This window comes from Prinia subflava, chromosome 4 (genome assembly GCF_021018805.1).
Source record: "Prinia subflava isolate CZ2003 ecotype Zambia chromosome 4, Cam_Psub_1.2, whole genome shotgun sequence".
Lineage (NCBI taxonomy): Eukaryota > Metazoa > Chordata > Aves > Passeriformes > Cisticolidae > Prinia > Prinia subflava.
In genome coordinates this window covers 24833045-24849761 of record NC_086250.1, presented here as the reverse complement: position 1 = coordinate 24849761, position 16717 = coordinate 24833045, and the positions used below count along the sequence as shown (strand labels likewise).

Sequence of the window (16717 nt, the reverse complement as noted above, 5' to 3'; positions counted from 1 at the left end):
TTCTTTAGTCCTGTCCATGGATATGCATTTTCTAGTTAGTTGCATTGTCAGCAGTAGGGTAATGTTTTAGTCGTCTGCACTGACATTTCTAATCACAAAAGGTTGGAAAAGATCTCTATGCTCATTGAGTCTAGCCATCAGCCTAACTCTGCAGGTCCGTCAGTTCCCCATGTCTCTAAGTGCCACATCTACATGTCTTTTGACACTCCAGGGATAGTGATTTGTCTTGGGTTATGTAACAAAAAAAAGTGTATTCTATTTCATCTGTTGAAAGCAGTTGAGGAGGTGGGGTTTTTTTTATCTCTTGTAACTCCAGGGGGGAGGGGTGCAGATGCCTTCTGATAACAGACCATCTGTTCAAACCAGGTGGGGCAGTGTTTCTTATCTCTTCCACCACTGTCCACCCTCTGGGGGATATCTTCTGTTAATGGACCATTAAGGCTCACCAATGACATGCCACATTACATCATCCCGTTGTGAGATGCTCTACCCAGTGGGGGGAAGCCAACTGTTCCCTACCTAGACAAAAACTGAGAGCTAGGAACACCACGTATCTTGTTTTCCACTGGATTCTGAGAGGAAAACTGGACCCACCCCAACATCACTGGACCCACCTCACCATCACTGTACCCATCTTGCCATCACTGGACCCATTCTACAGCATCATCTCTACTCCAACAGAACCATATCTGTTTCTCCGGGAGGATTTATTTGGACTGCTTCCAACATCCTGACCAACAGGGTGTCAAGTCATACTCTTGACTCTGGGTTTCTCAGGGTTTCTAGGATTTTTTGTTTGTTTGCTTGTTTTTTGTACTACTACATTTGTATTTTTGATATTCCTAGTAAAGAACTGTTATTCCTATTCCCAAATCGTTGCCTGAAAAGCCCTAAATTGCAAAATTATAATAACTGGAAGGGAGGGAATTCTCCATTCCAAGGGAAACTCCAGTTTTCCCTGGCAGACACCTGCCTTTCCAAACTAAGACATGACTCCACCACTTACCTGGGGAACCTGTTCCAATGCTTGACTACCCTTTCAGTGAAGAATTTTTTCCTAATACCCAATTTAAACCTCCAATGACATAACTTGAAGCTGTTTCCACTTGCCAATTGGGAGAAGAGACCAACCTTCACGTTGCTCAAACCCCCTTTCAGGTAACTGTAGCAAGCAGTAAAATCTCACCTGAGCCTCCTTTTCTCCAGGCTAAACAACCCCAGCTCTTTCAGCCACTCATCATGATGTTGCAAAATGTGGAATATGTAAAAAATTCCTTAAGAAAATATGTTCTTTGATATTTGATCTTTGTATATTTCCAGAAGTAATCAAAAAGAGATTTAATCTGTGAAACAGAGAGCAGCTAACAAATAATCACAAAGTGATGTCCAGGTGTTAGAAAGACAAATTAGTTCTTGGTAGAATTGCCTTAAGGTTTAGGGCTTGACATGTTTCAATAATCTCAGGCCTAAAGGGAGGTTAACAAATCTTGGGAATAAGGATTTACCACTGAGAGCGAGCACAAGGAATGTAGAATTTACAGGCCTGTTGTGGTGTGGATTTTTGCTTTGAGTCTTCAGGCTAGCTTTCTATTTCATTTGTGTGTTATGATTTAAATTATACATGCTGTTATGTGTCGGTTCTCTGTATCCCTGCCTCTGTTTCTAGAACCTTCCTTGCCAATCTTCCCTCACTCGATATATCATTTGCTGTTTCATATCATTACACTGCTTCTGCTATTCCCATTGGATTTAGTTCCACATTCCCTACCCTAGAGTCCTCCCTGAGTGCATTCTCATTGGTTGTTTGCTTTGTATCGCCCTGTCTATAAAACCCACAGCGGGACATGTGCTCCTGGTCTTTGGGGTCCAGCTTTTAGTTGTTATGCTTCAGTTATACCTGTAATAAATCTCCTTAGTTTATCCCAAGACCCGTCTCGCCTCTGATACATCTCTGCACCCCAAAAACAACTGCCGAGACAACCGAAGTCCAGAGCGGGGAGGAAAGGTCTCCCCAGGGGGAAATGTGTCGCACCCCAACGCTGCCTTGTGCGTCCTGGGAAACGCACACCGCAACACAGGCCACAAGGACATTTGGCAGAACCTCCAAGATAAGGAAAAACACAATAAAGACAACTCAGCAACTGTGCTGAACCAGACCCAGCTGGGTAAAAGGTAATTGGCAATGGGTAAATTGTGACCACTGAGTCACAGCCACTGACCCAAAAGAAGAGCAAGACTGAGTATGTGGGCTAATCAGCATGAAAAGTGAGAGAATCATTAATCAATAAAAGACAGAATACTGATTATTATGGGAACTATGTAACTTGTAGACAATGGACCTTAATGCCTTTGTTTGCTAAAATGTATAAACAATGAAAAGTTTTGGTAGTTGTCACACTTTGTGGATTTGCCACCCAGCATCCCTTTCAGTGCAGAAATATATCAAAGACTTTGACTCTGTGTGTGGTTTGGACTCTTGAACACCGGGTGAAAAACCTTTGTTTCGGATAATTAGACTTGTGCTCTAGAGCCCTCAGCTGCTTTGCGGCCTTCCTTTGGACAAGGTTCAGCCCCTCAAAGTCGTTCTTGTCGTGAGGGGCTCAGCTGGACACAGGGTTCGAGGTGTGGCCTCACGAGTGTACAGGGGCTGGACACATTTAATCTGACATAAGCCAGGATGCCATTGGCCTTCCTGGACACCTGGACACACTGGTTCATGTTAAACCGCTCTCAGCCAGCACCACCAGGTCCTTCACCATCTGGCCGCTTTCCAGCCACTCCGTCCCTAATCCGTGGTAACGTTGCGACAAAAATGCGTGACCCGGATGTTCACGTGAAGGGCCAAAGACGGGGAGAGAAAGAGCCACGGGACTTGGGGGAGGAACCAGCGCAGTTCTGACCGAGAGGGCCGTCGCAGAGATCGCCGTCCTCCGTAGGGGAGGCGGAACCCTGGGGACGGCCCCGGTCGTCAGCCGGCGCCCGTTCGCAGCGGCCTTCCGCCGTTCCGCCGTTACCCCGGCAACGGCGCAGCGCGGAGCCCGGGCCCGGCCGCAGGATGGTGAGGGGCGGCGGGGCGGTGAGGGATCGCAGCATAGTGAGGGGTGGCGGGGCGGTGAGGGATCGCAGCATAGTGAGGGGTGGCGCGGCGGTGAGGGATCGCAGCATAGTGAGGGGCGGCGGGGCGGTGAGGGATCGCAGCATAGTGAGGGGCGGCGGGGGAGGCAGCGCCGAGGGCGGGCCCACTCTGACCCTGCTCCTCTTTGCTGTCTACCCAGATGCTCTCGCGGGCCAGGCCGGCCGTGGGCGATACCCCGCCGCCGGGAGACAGGCGGAGGAAGAAAGGGAAGGAGGTGCCACAGTTGGAAGAACTCTTGGCCCAGAGGGACTTCACCGGCGCGATCGCCTTGCTGGAGGTGATGGGCTCCCCTCGGGAGAGCGGTGTCGTCGTTGCAAGCCCTGTGCCCTCAGGGCTGTGGGGCGAGACCACCCCTTCCCCTGCCTTGTGACCCTGTCGCCCCCTTGGGGCCCTGCAGCGTCATCTGTTGCTCCTCGCTTCACAGGCCTGTGAGGGCTGCCTGCTGCTGTCCTCCGAAATGTGAAAGCAGCTCCACCCCAGTAGCATCCGCAGCTGTCAAACCATCTGCGATATATGATAACCTAGTACTGCTTTGGTTGTGAGGTTTTAGAAGCTGTGGCAGCTGACAAAATTCTTACATTCTTTATTCTTTACAAAGTTTAAACAGCACGTGGGTGAGGAACAGGAGGATGGCAACCTTTGGATTGGGTACTGTGCGTTTCATTTGGGTGACTACAAGAGAGCTCTGGAGGTAAGGTGGGGAAATCCTGCTTCCCAAGGTTGGAAAATGGGATGTTGTGATAAAGCAACGAAAACAGGAGCAAGGTGGTCTGTAATAGGGAACAGCCCTGCTACCCAGTTAAGGTACAAATGTACAGTAATAAGGCAGATGCTGTGGGAAGCAGTTTGGATTGGAAAAAAATGGTATTTTGTCTATGCAAACAGACCTTTTAAGTGTTATGTACTGACTTATTTGATACTAGGCTCAGTAGCTTATTTGTTCTGTTGAATGTCATAGTTCATATCCTAAATCCATCATTCCCTTTTGCAATTAGGTTTCCACAGCTTTGTTTTTCAGGTTTAATAATGTTTCTGTCTTTATTATGTAGCTTCTCTGTGATAGGTATGAAAAAATCTTTCTTTAAAGGTTGATGCCGCTGCCCATTTAATGTACTTTATTGCTCTTCTTTGCATTTCCTTGCATTAGATAATTCAATTAAATGAGGTGGTCTTTTTTTCTAAAAACTTTAAGTCACTAAAATATATGTTAAAATTGTTCAAATATGTACATTTTAATGTTTGCCCCTTAGAGTTCTGTTGTGTCTCTCTTCACTGTGAAGTGTAACCAAAGTACAGCTGGTTTTGCAGTCTTTGAACTTACTTTCCCCAGAATCAATATTAAAAACAGATGTTAACTTAAATTATTAACAAAATATAGTAAAAAGAAAAGAAATAGATTATAGAACAATGATATTTTCTCTCTTAAATGGTCACATGTTCAAGATGCATATATGAGGTGAAAATTCTAAAGTGTCTAAATAAGAAAGGCACAAGGCACTCTGCCCTTTAAAAAATTGAACACAAAACATCTGTTGGAGGTATTAGAAATGCTGAGTGAATCAAATCATCAGTATTCACAGTATAGAATGTTGAACAGTAGTACAGCACATCATGGTAAATCAATATTAAGTTTAGACTTGTGGAATTGAAATATTACGAATAAAACAATCAGTTGCTGTAGTTAATTTACACCTAGGCATTAGGTGTTAATAGGGAGTGAAAGTTGAAAAAAAGGAAAAATGTTCAGATACAAATGGAAAATAACTTGCAATTTCTTTGAAATAAATAGTTTGAAAATAAACTTTAAATAAATTCTGCTTTTTGAAATACCCAGTAGATGCTTTTATAGCCAGAGTAGATTTTACATATTTCCTTCAAAGAAAAGGCAACTGCTTTTTTTTTTTAATTTTCCTAATTAGTTTTTGCATGTGGTATTTGAGTCACCACTAGGTGATGCTCTTGATTCAGGCTTTTAAAAACTGCAACATAGTCGTCTTTTTTCCATTTTTCTACTCAAGAAGGAACAATAAAAGGTTTGTATGAACGATTTGCAGTTTGGTTATTTGTGTATGTTTTAAGTGAGAGATCACAAGGCTTGTCTTTCCAGAAGTGATACTGGTTTTTGCACAGTGATAAGTCCTGATAGCTTTGTCATTTCACAGATGTGGGAAAAGAGCATGTGCATCTCAGCCTAGTTTCTTCGGGAACAGAACATTCTAGTTTTAATTTTTAAGGCTGTAGGTCTCATTGCACTGTGGAGATTGAGCTACCTTTCAGTTATCAACTTCCATGTTGAAATGTAAAATGCTGTTACCTCATCTGCTGTGTTACAGAGGTGTTGTTGCTGTATTCTCAAGGACAAATTCCTTGATAATCCATACCCTTGAGATCTTGGAGCACTCTTTGGGGAGTGCCAAAAGCGCTGTAACTAAAATACTATGGGTCAAAGATTCTGCAGAACTCTCTAGAATGACATTGCACACAATCTGAATGATTCACATTCCTATGTGTTCCTGCAAGTGACAACACATAGTCTGTGTCACTATATTCACAGTTCATGGTTTGTATTCCATGTACTTGATGAGAGTCTTCAGAAATCACACTGTTCAATGCTTTTATTAATAATGATACTTTCGTAGTGAGCCAGACATGTTGGTTGCATAGCAACTTTTGGAGAAGCTTGGGAATTGCACTGAGGTGGCCCTCATGCACCACCGAGAGAAACAGGGAAGAAGTGAAAAACACGCAGACGTCCAGCTCCAGAAATATTTTCAGAGAAAATGACAGCAAAAAATCTGTCACATTCATGTGAGAGAATTCACATTCTCTTATCATAGGCACAGCAACCACAGTCAGGTGTCCTCTAGGTAGAGCACTAACCTCAGTCTCACTAGGGTCACACTATCTCTATCTTACCAGCAGATGCCTTTCTCAAAGGTTATGCCACTGACACTGGTCTGGTGGGATCATCCCTACTGCTGTACCCTTGTTTACAAATGGTATTGCAATGGGATTGACTCTTCATGGTGCAGGTCTTTCTTGATTGACTTGCTTCTTTCATGGACAAACTTATTTTTGCTGAGCAGCTCATGTTTTTTTCTGGCATCATATGGCAACCAGAGCTTCCTTAGTATATGGTGACATCTAATTAGTTTTCTGGAATCTTCCACATCTAGTGTCCATAATGGGGAAAAACCCATCTGTCTTTCTGCAGCAGCTTGTTCATAGCTCTAATTCTAAATCTTCTGAAAAATTCCCCAGTGTCACCCAAGTACCAGAACTAGAGCATCAGGCCAATTATTCTGTTTCTGAGCTGCCCAGTCTTATAAATTGAATCAGCTGGGGCCTTAAGAAAGTGAGGGTTTATTTTATATATATATATATATATATATATATATATATATATATAATATATTTAAAATATTATGAGATTAATTGGCACAGGCAGGTGCATTTCTTGGTTGAATTCAAGAACAAGTTTGACACTTGCAGTTTGCACCCTCTGCCTCAGGCACACAGGATGCTGGCGTGGTGCAGCTGCTGGACATGGTAGTGCCATTTTGGTCCTGCACATGTGAGAGCAGAGAATGATCCCTAGGCCAAAGCCTTCAATGCATTTTTTTCTGTCAAAATCCTATGACCTACATACAGCCAACAACAGTCTCTCCAATTTGCCACCTTCCTCCTGGCAGAGAAGTAGGAGCCATTCCACCACTTGACTGAACAGGACTTCCTGCCAGCTTGGCTTAGGATAATTTTAGTAAAATAGTAAATCATGGAAGGAACAGGGCCATACCAGGGTAATTGTTCATCCATGAGCAGTATCTGGTCATGCTTGAGTAACTCTGTGGGAAGTATGAGAATACAGGTACACTCCAGTTCCTGATAGCTGAAGATAGAAAGTAAAAAGTGGATTTTTTAGCTCTGGGAGTTCTCCAGGGTTCTCTATCATGAATGTAGCCAGGTTACAATAAGTATCTCATTTGAGCACCCATGGAGCAGCCATATATGTTGGCTTGTTTATTGCCTCTTCGATATCTGTTTATGGGCTTGGCGAATCCAGACAAGTAGCAAGGGCATGGAGCTGGCTCTCTGCATTGTCAGTACATGTCCATAGTTGAAGGCAATCAACCTGGCAGCCTGCTTTTGAGGAAAACTGCATATGTCTAGTGATAGAAGCATGAGGAGGAGAAGAGTAAATTAGCAAGGAGTTGTTAATACTGCTGGATGGCAAAAGAATGCTACAGGTTGACTCTTAGGACAGGTTTGAGAGTATTTAGTTTGTTTGGGTTGGTTTATTTGGAAAGGAGGGGGGAAGGTACTTGCTGAAGTAGTCTTTGAGATACTGATGTTGAATGGTGAGGAAAGGGGCAATAGCACATAGTCTGGGCCACGTGGCCCAGAACTACAAGATAAGGAGCACTAATAGTCCTAATTTTTATTTATGTTTCCATAAATTCACATTGGTACTGCTGGAACACTCTTCGTATATTGCTTGCTTTGAATGGCCAAGCCAGAACATGACTTGTGTTTATGCACTTTGTCTTTTCTAATTAATCTGCCTGAAGTCCTAGTCGAAAGAGACCTTTGGGTGCATTTAACCTGAATGAATTTTGAAAGATTCCAGATAAAAATTCCAATAAACAGCAGTGGCCTATCGCTCAGAGCTCCATGACAGGCCTATGTCAAGATTAAACTGGCCTCAGTAGGAACGGTTGGCCTCTAGGTAAATGTTTTCTTTTTAAAAATATTAATCATTATTATTATTATGATATTTATGATATTTATATTTATTTATTGTAAATATTGCTGGACAGCTAGTCCCTCAAATAATATCAAGACTGAGCTGCCTTTTAAGGATACTCCTTACCAGTATCTTCTCCGGTTGGGAATGCAGTTTACTTTTATTTGACAACAAAAAAATAATTCTTTATGCTTCCAAACTCTAAACTTGATTCTTGTCAGCATGTTTGTGTTCTTGGGGTTTGTTGTCCTTTTGGCAGGGCTTATTTTATCTTGTTCTGTATATATATATCTGTCCTTTTTCCCAGAGATAAGAAGTCTCTCACCTGTAGAGACTTGAGCTGCTGAACTCTCTCTGGGTAGAGGGGACTTCCAATCCATATGTTTGGACAACAAGTACAGAGTCGGCAAGGGCTTGTTTTGCTGGGAGGGATGAGCAGTTTGCAGTGATCTGGAGTACATGGATGACATTCCTTCAGTAGGTCTTGTGAGAACCTTGCATGAACCTGCCTACTTTGCCTTATGCTGCCTGTCTCCATGGTTGGATGAAGAGCAGGAGCACCAGCAGCAGGCACTTCCATTGGGATGGTTCTTCCTAGGAATTTATCAGAATTGTGACACAGGACAAAAAATGGCAATTAGAGATCTCGATGCCTCTGTTTTTACTACCTGTTGTTACGCTGAGAAAAGATGTTTATCTTCAGGAATATAACTGTTTAGTGGCTGCAAAGTGGGGTTTTTTGTTTAAAAAAGTAGATTGAAAGATTGATCTGTTAAGTTTTTGCTGTTTTGCAAATAACAAGAAATGAAACAGTTTGTGTGGCAGAATTAAAGGATATGTAATGAATATGGATGTGTAAGAAATACCAGACTATGCTATCTAGTGCCTTTCTATAGCTGTTAGCTGTAAATCTTAAAAAGGAAAATGGTAAAGTTAGGAACAGGTTATTAATATTTACTACAAATTATTAATCTTCATCTATAAGGAAATCTTGAATTTGGCCAATACCGATTTATAGGCTTGCATTTTAATACAGTGGTCTCCAAACAGTTTTGCTTTTTGTAGCCCTATTAGGAAAATTTTTTTGAGTACACAACCCAAATGTATATACACACGTCTATACATTTATTAATTATATACATGTACCACTGTAGTAATATGTAATTATAAAACATACACAAAAAGAGGAACTAAAAAAAGGATGTGATAAAATTAAACACTATTTAAAAATACTTATTTAAGTTATTGGTAGTACAAAAAAATTTCTTCCTGCACTTGATATTATTCTATTGCATAACCTTGGACTTAACACACACTTCCACTTAGGTTTAATATACACTAAGACACTACCTACAGTTTTACAAAAACACATTTAGCATTTGATCCAGGAAGTACTCACAGAGAGATTTCCCTGGTGTTTATGACTCCCAGGTTTTGACTGGAGGAGAATTTAGGAAAGCAACAGAAGTTGGTTATATTGATGCCTTTATAACTTACATATATTGGGGCTTATATATCTAAATAATATTTTATAGTAATATATTTACAATATAAGTATATTTTATATCTCTGTAACTTCAATATTGACAAAAAATCGTGCTTGTATGTGATGATTCATGGCACTGCTTGGCCCTGAGGTCTGTTATATTGCTGTAAACAGAAAGTAGGGACATAGCTTAAAACATAATAGTTTTGTTGTGAGGACTACAGTGAACTTCAGAAGAAATTGTTTCATCTCAGTAATTTAATGATACATTGTAAAATTGTGGAAGAAGAATGATATTTAATACAAGTATGTGCTATTACACATTTTTGAAACATCAACCCTCTGTTCTGTTACAGGAATATGAAGCTTTAACCAAGCAACCAACTTGCAATCCAGATGTTTGGGTGAACCTTGCCTGTACATATTTCCTTCTGGGTATGTACACGCAAGCAGAACAAGCAGCTTTGAAAGGTGAGATATATGGCTCTGTTGGAAAAGACTGCTTATTGATTTGAACCCCTAAAGTAATTTCCAGACAAAGTATGCAATAAAGCATACTTTTGAGCTAAGTTTTTCGGGTTTGGGGTTTTGTTTAGGGGTTAGTTTATTTTAACTTTCATTTAACAGGAGATTATGAACTGTATCAAATGGGCATGTGGAGCAGCTGGAACTAAAAGAAGCATGTGGAAAATAATTTCTCTTGTTAATTTCTAAATACAAAACCAAGCAAAATATGCCAACCAGCAACAAAAGGTTACTTTTCTTTTGACTGGTTCTATGTCCCTGAGCCAGCGCAGATGAAGCAAATTAAGCCAGTGAAATGATAAAAAAACAAGCATCTGAGAGAATTCAGCATTCTCCCTGATGAAGACAAGAGGTCTGTTAAGATAGTTTGAGCAAGTAGGTGGTCTTGTTGCCTTGTAAATCAGATGTTAAGTATCTGGTTCTTCAAGGCAAGGAGCTCAATAGTCACATTATTACAGTTCTACTTTAATCTGAACATGCATGGGATCATTTAAAGAGGAGGAATGGAAATAAGATTCTAGGGCAATTTTTACTGCCTAAAAATGTTTCTGTAGTTTAATTTTGTTGTCCATCACTTTTTATTTATCTTAGTGATTTATATTGTTTTCTATAACTTCAGTATCTCGGTGCTTTTTAAGTAGAATTAATAGTAGTGATATCTCACTCAATTTCTGACTCTTGTCTTCTTAGGATAAAACTTATTGAAAGATGAATTTTCTCCTTCCTTTCATGAGTCTTCTTGTCTTGTATTGGTGATTATTGAGAGACGGGAAGACTGATTCGGTGATCAGAATTCGATTTTACTCAGGTTTCCCAAAAGCTTATATACTATTTCAAACAGGTTAATAATTTCTACTACAATAATCAGGTTAAAAATCACACAGAAAACTCATGCATTTTACAACAATTCTTTGCTTGTGGAAGTTGATTTAATCTTCTCTCTTCCCATAAGCAGGTTTAATCCCATCTTCTGTAATCTTCACAGTTCTGTTTGCTCCTGCCATGGCATCTTGGTTATCAAACCAGCTATCCTAATCAAGTCTGTTTGACTCTCTGTTTTGTTTATTCCCATAGACTTGGGCTGAAAATAGGATAGGAAGAAAATAATTGTGTATTTTCTTCTGCTGTGAAGGAGTGCCTTCCAAAAGGACAGCTTTGTAGCATTTTTAAAAATAATTTGATTATCATATACCTTTAAAATCCTTGGAAGGATCATGCTGAGCTTGAATCCCACAACTGGAAATTTTTTTTTTATTTTCAATTGTAAAAAAAATCTCATAGAGAGCTTTGTGATTTGTATTGTTCAAGAGGTGTGTAAATTTCTCATATTCACAAGTAATTTAATCTTTAATGTACCACAAATTTGAGCTTTGGAGATTGCAAACTAGGACTTGAAGTGAATCTAAAAATAAATGGGCACTAGAGCTTTGAGGTGTCACTGTGAACTGAAGCATGGAGGAAGCAAGCAGCTGCATCCTGTACTAGTTGGAGCCATTGTCATCAGCTTAACATCTTGTGAGTTACATTCATTCTAGAAATGACATATACACTGGGCATGCACATTTATTAATTGGGAGCTGTAGGTGATGGAAACATTAATGTTTGTCATGTCTCTTCAGATTAACTAATGATAGTATGGTGAGTGGCATAATAAGGGATGCAGTTAGTGGTACTTGAATGCTGGAGGCAAGGCTAGGAATGTTAAGAAAGCAAGAGAGGGAGGGAGCATAGCTGAGGGGGGGAAAGAAAGTAACTGAGTGGACACATTAGTTCAGTTCCTGATCAGTAAAATTATTTACATAATTTTTTAAGTACAGCATGCCAGTTTATATAATGAGGTGCTAAACCTTTCTTATGAGTACTGTAATCCTGGTGATTTCTAATGCCTTGGGGTGAAAAATGTAACCAAATATGTGTCTTCTATTTTCATCTGTTGAAACCAGTTGGGAGGTATTGTTCTTTATCTCTTGTAACTCTGGGGGGGGGGAAGAGGGCAGATGCCGCCTGTTAATGGGACAACTGATAACACCAGATAAGGCAATGCCTTCTTATCTCTTCCTCCACCCATCCTCCTCCGAGGGACATCACCTGTGAATGGGCCATTTAAGGCCTCTCACATGACTGATAACATTACTTCATTCCATTGTGAGATGCTCCACCCAGTAGGAGCAGCCAAAGCTTTCAACCAGCATAAAACCTGCGATCCTAAACACTGATTCAGCCGGCTTTCTACTGAATTTTTGGAGGAAGACCAGACCCATCTCGTCAGCACTGGACCCTTTTTTCTACAGGATCATCTCTACTTCACAGAACAAGAGCTGTTACTCCAGGAAGACTTATTTGGACTGCTTCCAACACCCTGACAACAGAGTGTCAGGTTGTATCTCTGGCTCTTTCAGGGTTTTCTAGGACTTTTGTTTGTTTGCTTGTTTGTTTGGTTGGTTGGTTTTTTTGTACTACTGCATTTGTATTTTTTAACTATTCCTAGTAAACAACTGCTATTCCTCTTCCCATATTTTTGCTTGAAAGCTCCTAATTGCAAAACTGTAATCATTTGGAGGGAGAGGGTTTTTACTTTCTCCATTCCAAGGGAAACTCCAGTTTTCCCTGACAGATACCTGTCTTTCCAAACCAAGACAGAATTGGGTGCCCAACGTGGCGCACGAGGGCACTGAGGGAAAGGAATACCAGTTTTTGGTTGCTTAGGTTCTTGTATTCTAGATATAGAGGCCTTGTTGGACAGCATCATGTGGTCTAGATTACCATGGTTTGGACAGCATGTGGTTGTGGTGGTGTTTCTGCCATTTGCAGGCCCTTATCTAAACATGGGCCACTAAGGCTACCATGGCTGTTATCCAGTTTATTTTATGGGTTAATAAGGTGAGGAATTCATGGATTTTTAACTTTCTCTGGAAGGCAGGCTCATGGATTCTGAGCTATCACACAATAACTGTGTTTTTGGGGTTACTTTAACAATGGTACCTACTCTGAGGAAATTACACCATGGGAAATTTTTTCACAACCCTTCACTCAGCTCTTTGGGTCTACTCCACCAGTATTTGAAGGGTTTAAATCTTCTCTGAGTGCTAATGATATCATACAGTGGCTGGTGTTGCTGGTATGCCTGTTCTGTTTTGCTTTCAGAGATAAGGGGAGATTGACCTGGATAACCACCCTGATACCTACCCTAGAGAATAAGAATACTGCCCCGGAGCCTGATCCTGCTCCACAGCCTGCCTCGGAGATAAACCGAGGCAGGCTGTGGAGCCTTCACCGGACTGGGTGAAGGAGATACGTGAGATGGGCCAGATGCTGAGGGAGTACATTTCCCCTGTGGTAGCCTCATTAGTCCCAGCTGATGGGATACCCTCCCCCTGCCCTGACAAAGGAGAGTCTGATGGTGCAGCAGTGGAACCCACAGATGTTACAACTGTCCAGGTTGCAGCTGAACCACAGGAGTAGTCACAGCCAGCAGCAGTGGCCCCTGTGGAAACAAAGAAGTCTAAGGTGAAATTGTTAGCGTAGGAAAACATATAACCACACGAAGGTGATCATATGCGGTTCTTTATTCAAGCGCGCGGGGGCACAGGGGCATACAGTGCCTAAATCTTGTGCCCCAGAATACAGTTGATTTGTGATTTTTATAGTTTCAATTATACATATGTTAACTAACCTCTACCCTTAGATACGGATTATCCTATTTCTTAGTTACTATCTTAAATCATACCTACACTCTACTCTGTGTTATACTTGATTTGGTTAAAACAATGCTTCTCAATTATCTCCTGGGCCGGAGTCATACTTAAACAATAGTATGCAGCTAGTTGCAGAAGCTGATGTTTGTTCCAAAACTATCTGTAAAGTTCAGATTGTGAGTCTTCTACTTTCCCCCAACTACCTGCAGTTAGCTTAAACAGAAATTATTTTAACCCTCCACCATCAAAATCAGCGAACCCAGGTAATGAGGATAAGAGAGGAGGGTCCTCACAACCTGCAGGGGAGCCTCAGGTTGAGATCATCACCGAGTCCCTGTCGTATGAAAGTCTCCATAATCTGCAAAAAGATATTGTATGACGGGGACATGAGGCTTACACAGCCTGGTTACTTTGGGTCTGGGACCTTATGGGTACAGGTGTGCAACCAGACAGTGGTGAGGCAAGGAATTTGGGACCCTTGACCCAGGACTCGGGTTTGAATCTGGTATTTGTAAGGGAGCCAGGGCCCCTTTCCCTTTGGGAGCAGTTTTTGGTGAGTGTAAGGGATAGGTTTGTCCACAGAGAAAAACTGCAGGAACATCACTGTAGATTGTGCTGGAAGACTCTTGAGGAAGGGATCCAACAGTTGAGGGAAATAGCAGTGTTGAAGGTACTTTTTGGGAGGAGTGGACAGCATGATAATGACCCCAACAAGGTTAGATGCATAGGGCAAATGTGGAGGAGATGAGGAAGAACAGTTCCCACATGGCACCGGTGCAAGTTACGCACCCCAAAATCAGAGTCCAATGTCCCCCAGCTAGAGAGAGAGGGTACACCCCACGAGCTGACCTGTGTTTTTTTCTGCATGACCATGGAGAAGACATGGGAGTGTGGCATGGGAAACCCATTTCTGTCCTAGCAGCAGCTTAAGGAGAGAAACACTAACCGAGGGCATTCCACTAGAATGAAGGTAGCCTCAGCCTCCCATGACCAAGCCAGCAAATATTACAGAAGTGATGATACTGTGTCGGATCCCCTTGAAGGAAACTCTACTATGTATGCACAGGAAGGGAATAGTAACCAGTGCTGGAGGGGCCCTGCCTCTAGCCAAGAAGAGGCATGGGAAAACCAAGTCTTTTGGACTGCGTGGATTTGATGGCCTGACACATCAGAGCCACAGAAATATGAAGCTTTGCTTGATACTGGTTCACAGTGTACCCTAATGCCATCGGAACATGTGGGGGCAGAACCTATTTCAATTGCCAGGATAACGGGGGAATCACAAGAATTGACTCTGTTGGAAGCCGAGGTAAGCCTGACTGGGAAGGAGTGGCAGAAACATCTGCTTGTGACTTGCCCAAAGGTTCTGTGTATTCTGGGCATAGACTTTCTCAGGAATGGCTATTACAAAGACTCTAAGGAATTCAGGTGGGCTTTTGGAATAGCTGCTGTGGAGGCAGAGGGCATTAAGAAATTGAACGCCTTGCCTGGACTGTCAGAGGATTCATCTGCAGTAGGACTCCTGAAGGTAGAAGAGCAACAATTAGCTGTTGCCACCTCGATGGTGCATCACCGGCAGTATCGAACAAATCGAGATGCTGTGATCCCCATCTACAAGATTATCCGAGATCTGGAGAGCCAAGGGGTGGTCAGCAAAACCCACTCACCCTTCAACAGCCCCATATGGCCTGTGTGCAAGTCTGATGGAGAACAGACACTGACTGTGGACTATGGTGCCTTGAATAAAGTGACTCCACTGCTGAGCGCTGCTGTGCTGGACATGCTGGAACTCCAGTACAAGCTGGAATCCAAGGCAGCAAAGTGGTATGCCACTATTGACATTGCTAATGCGTTTTTCTCCATTCCTCTGGCTGCAGAATGCAGGCCTCAATTTGCTTTCACCTGGAGGGCCGTGCAGTACACCTCGAACCAACTGCCCCAGGGGTGGAAGCACAGCCTCACCATCTGCCATGGGCTGATCGAGGCTGCACTGGAAAAGGGTGAGGCTCCAGAACATCTACAGTACATTGATGACACCATTGTATGGGGGGGAACATGGCAAGGGAAGTGTTTGAGAAAGGAGAGAAGATCATCCAGATTTTCCTGGAAGCCGGTTTTGCCATCAAGAAGAGCAAAGTCAAGAGACCTGCCAAGGAGATCCAGTTCCTGGGAGTAAAGTGGCAAGATGGACAGTGTCAGATTCCCACTGAGGTCATCAATAACATCACCGCGATGTCTCTACTGACCAGCAAGCTTTCCTAGGTGCCATAGGCTTTTGTAGAATGCACATTCCTGAGTATAGCCAGATTGTGAGCCCTCTCTACCTGGTTACCCGCAAGAAGAACGATTTCCACTGGGGCCCTGAACAGCAGCAAGCCTTTGCCCAGATCAAGCAAGAGATCACTCATATGGTAGCCCTTGATCCAGTTAGGACAGGACCAGAGGTGAAGAACATGCTCTACTCTGCAGCCAGGAACCATGGTCTATCCTGGAGCCTTTGGCAGAAGGTGCCTGGTGAGACTCAAGGTCGACCACTGGGATTCTGGAGCCAAAGTTACAGAGGGTCTGAAGCCAACTACACTCCAACAGAGAAGAAAATCTTGGCTGCCTATGAAGGAGTTCAAGCCACCTTGAAGGTGATTGACACGGAAGCACAACTCCTCCTGGCAACCTGACTGCTGGTGCTGGGGTGGATGTTCAAAGGAGAGGTTCCCTCTACCCACCACGCCACCGACGCCACATGGAGCAAATGGATTGCCCTCATCACTCAGCGCACCCGTAGTGGAAATACGAATCGCCCTGGGATTTTGGAAGAAATTACCAACTGGCCGGAAGGTGAAAAGTTTGATCTCACTGATGAAGAGGAATAAGAGCAAGTGACACATGCCAAAGAAGCTCCACCATATAATCAGCTGCCAGCAGAAGAAACACGCTACGCTCTTTTCTCTGATGGTTCCTGTCACACTGTAGGAGTGAACTGGAAGTAGAAAGGAGCCGTATCAAGCCACACACAACAGATTGCACAAGCCACTGAATGAGAAGGTGGATCAAGTCAACTTGTGGAACTCAAGGCTATTCAACTGGCTCTGGACATTACTGAAAGAGCGAAGTGGCCAAACCTCTTCCTCTAC

At 42.7% G+C, this 16717-nt stretch overlaps 1 protein-coding gene across 7 annotated transcripts in view; it reads left to right on the top strand.

The window, feature by feature from the left end:
• Positions 1–2869: 2869 nt before the first annotated feature.
• The window catches only part of IFT56 (intraflagellar transport 56), a 75830-nt gene continuing 61982 nt past the window's right edge, over positions 2870–16717 (top strand). For 4 of the 7 annotated variants that reach the window (XM_063396107.1, XM_063396106.1, XM_063396108.1 and 1 more), the window contains exons 1-4: positions 2875–3058; positions 3276–3413; positions 3735–3827; positions 9723–9837. In XM_063396107.1, the coding sequence (XP_063252177.1) occupies positions 3056–3058; positions 3276–3413; positions 3735–3827; positions 9723–9837 (349 nt within the window). In that variant the 5' untranslated portion in view covers positions 2875–3055. Of the gene's footprint in view, positions 3059–3275; positions 3414–3734; positions 3828–9722; positions 9838–16717 lie in introns of all 7 variants that reach the window. The other 3 variants (XM_063396110.1, XR_010080224.1, XM_063396109.1) reach the window with 3 other exon arrangements.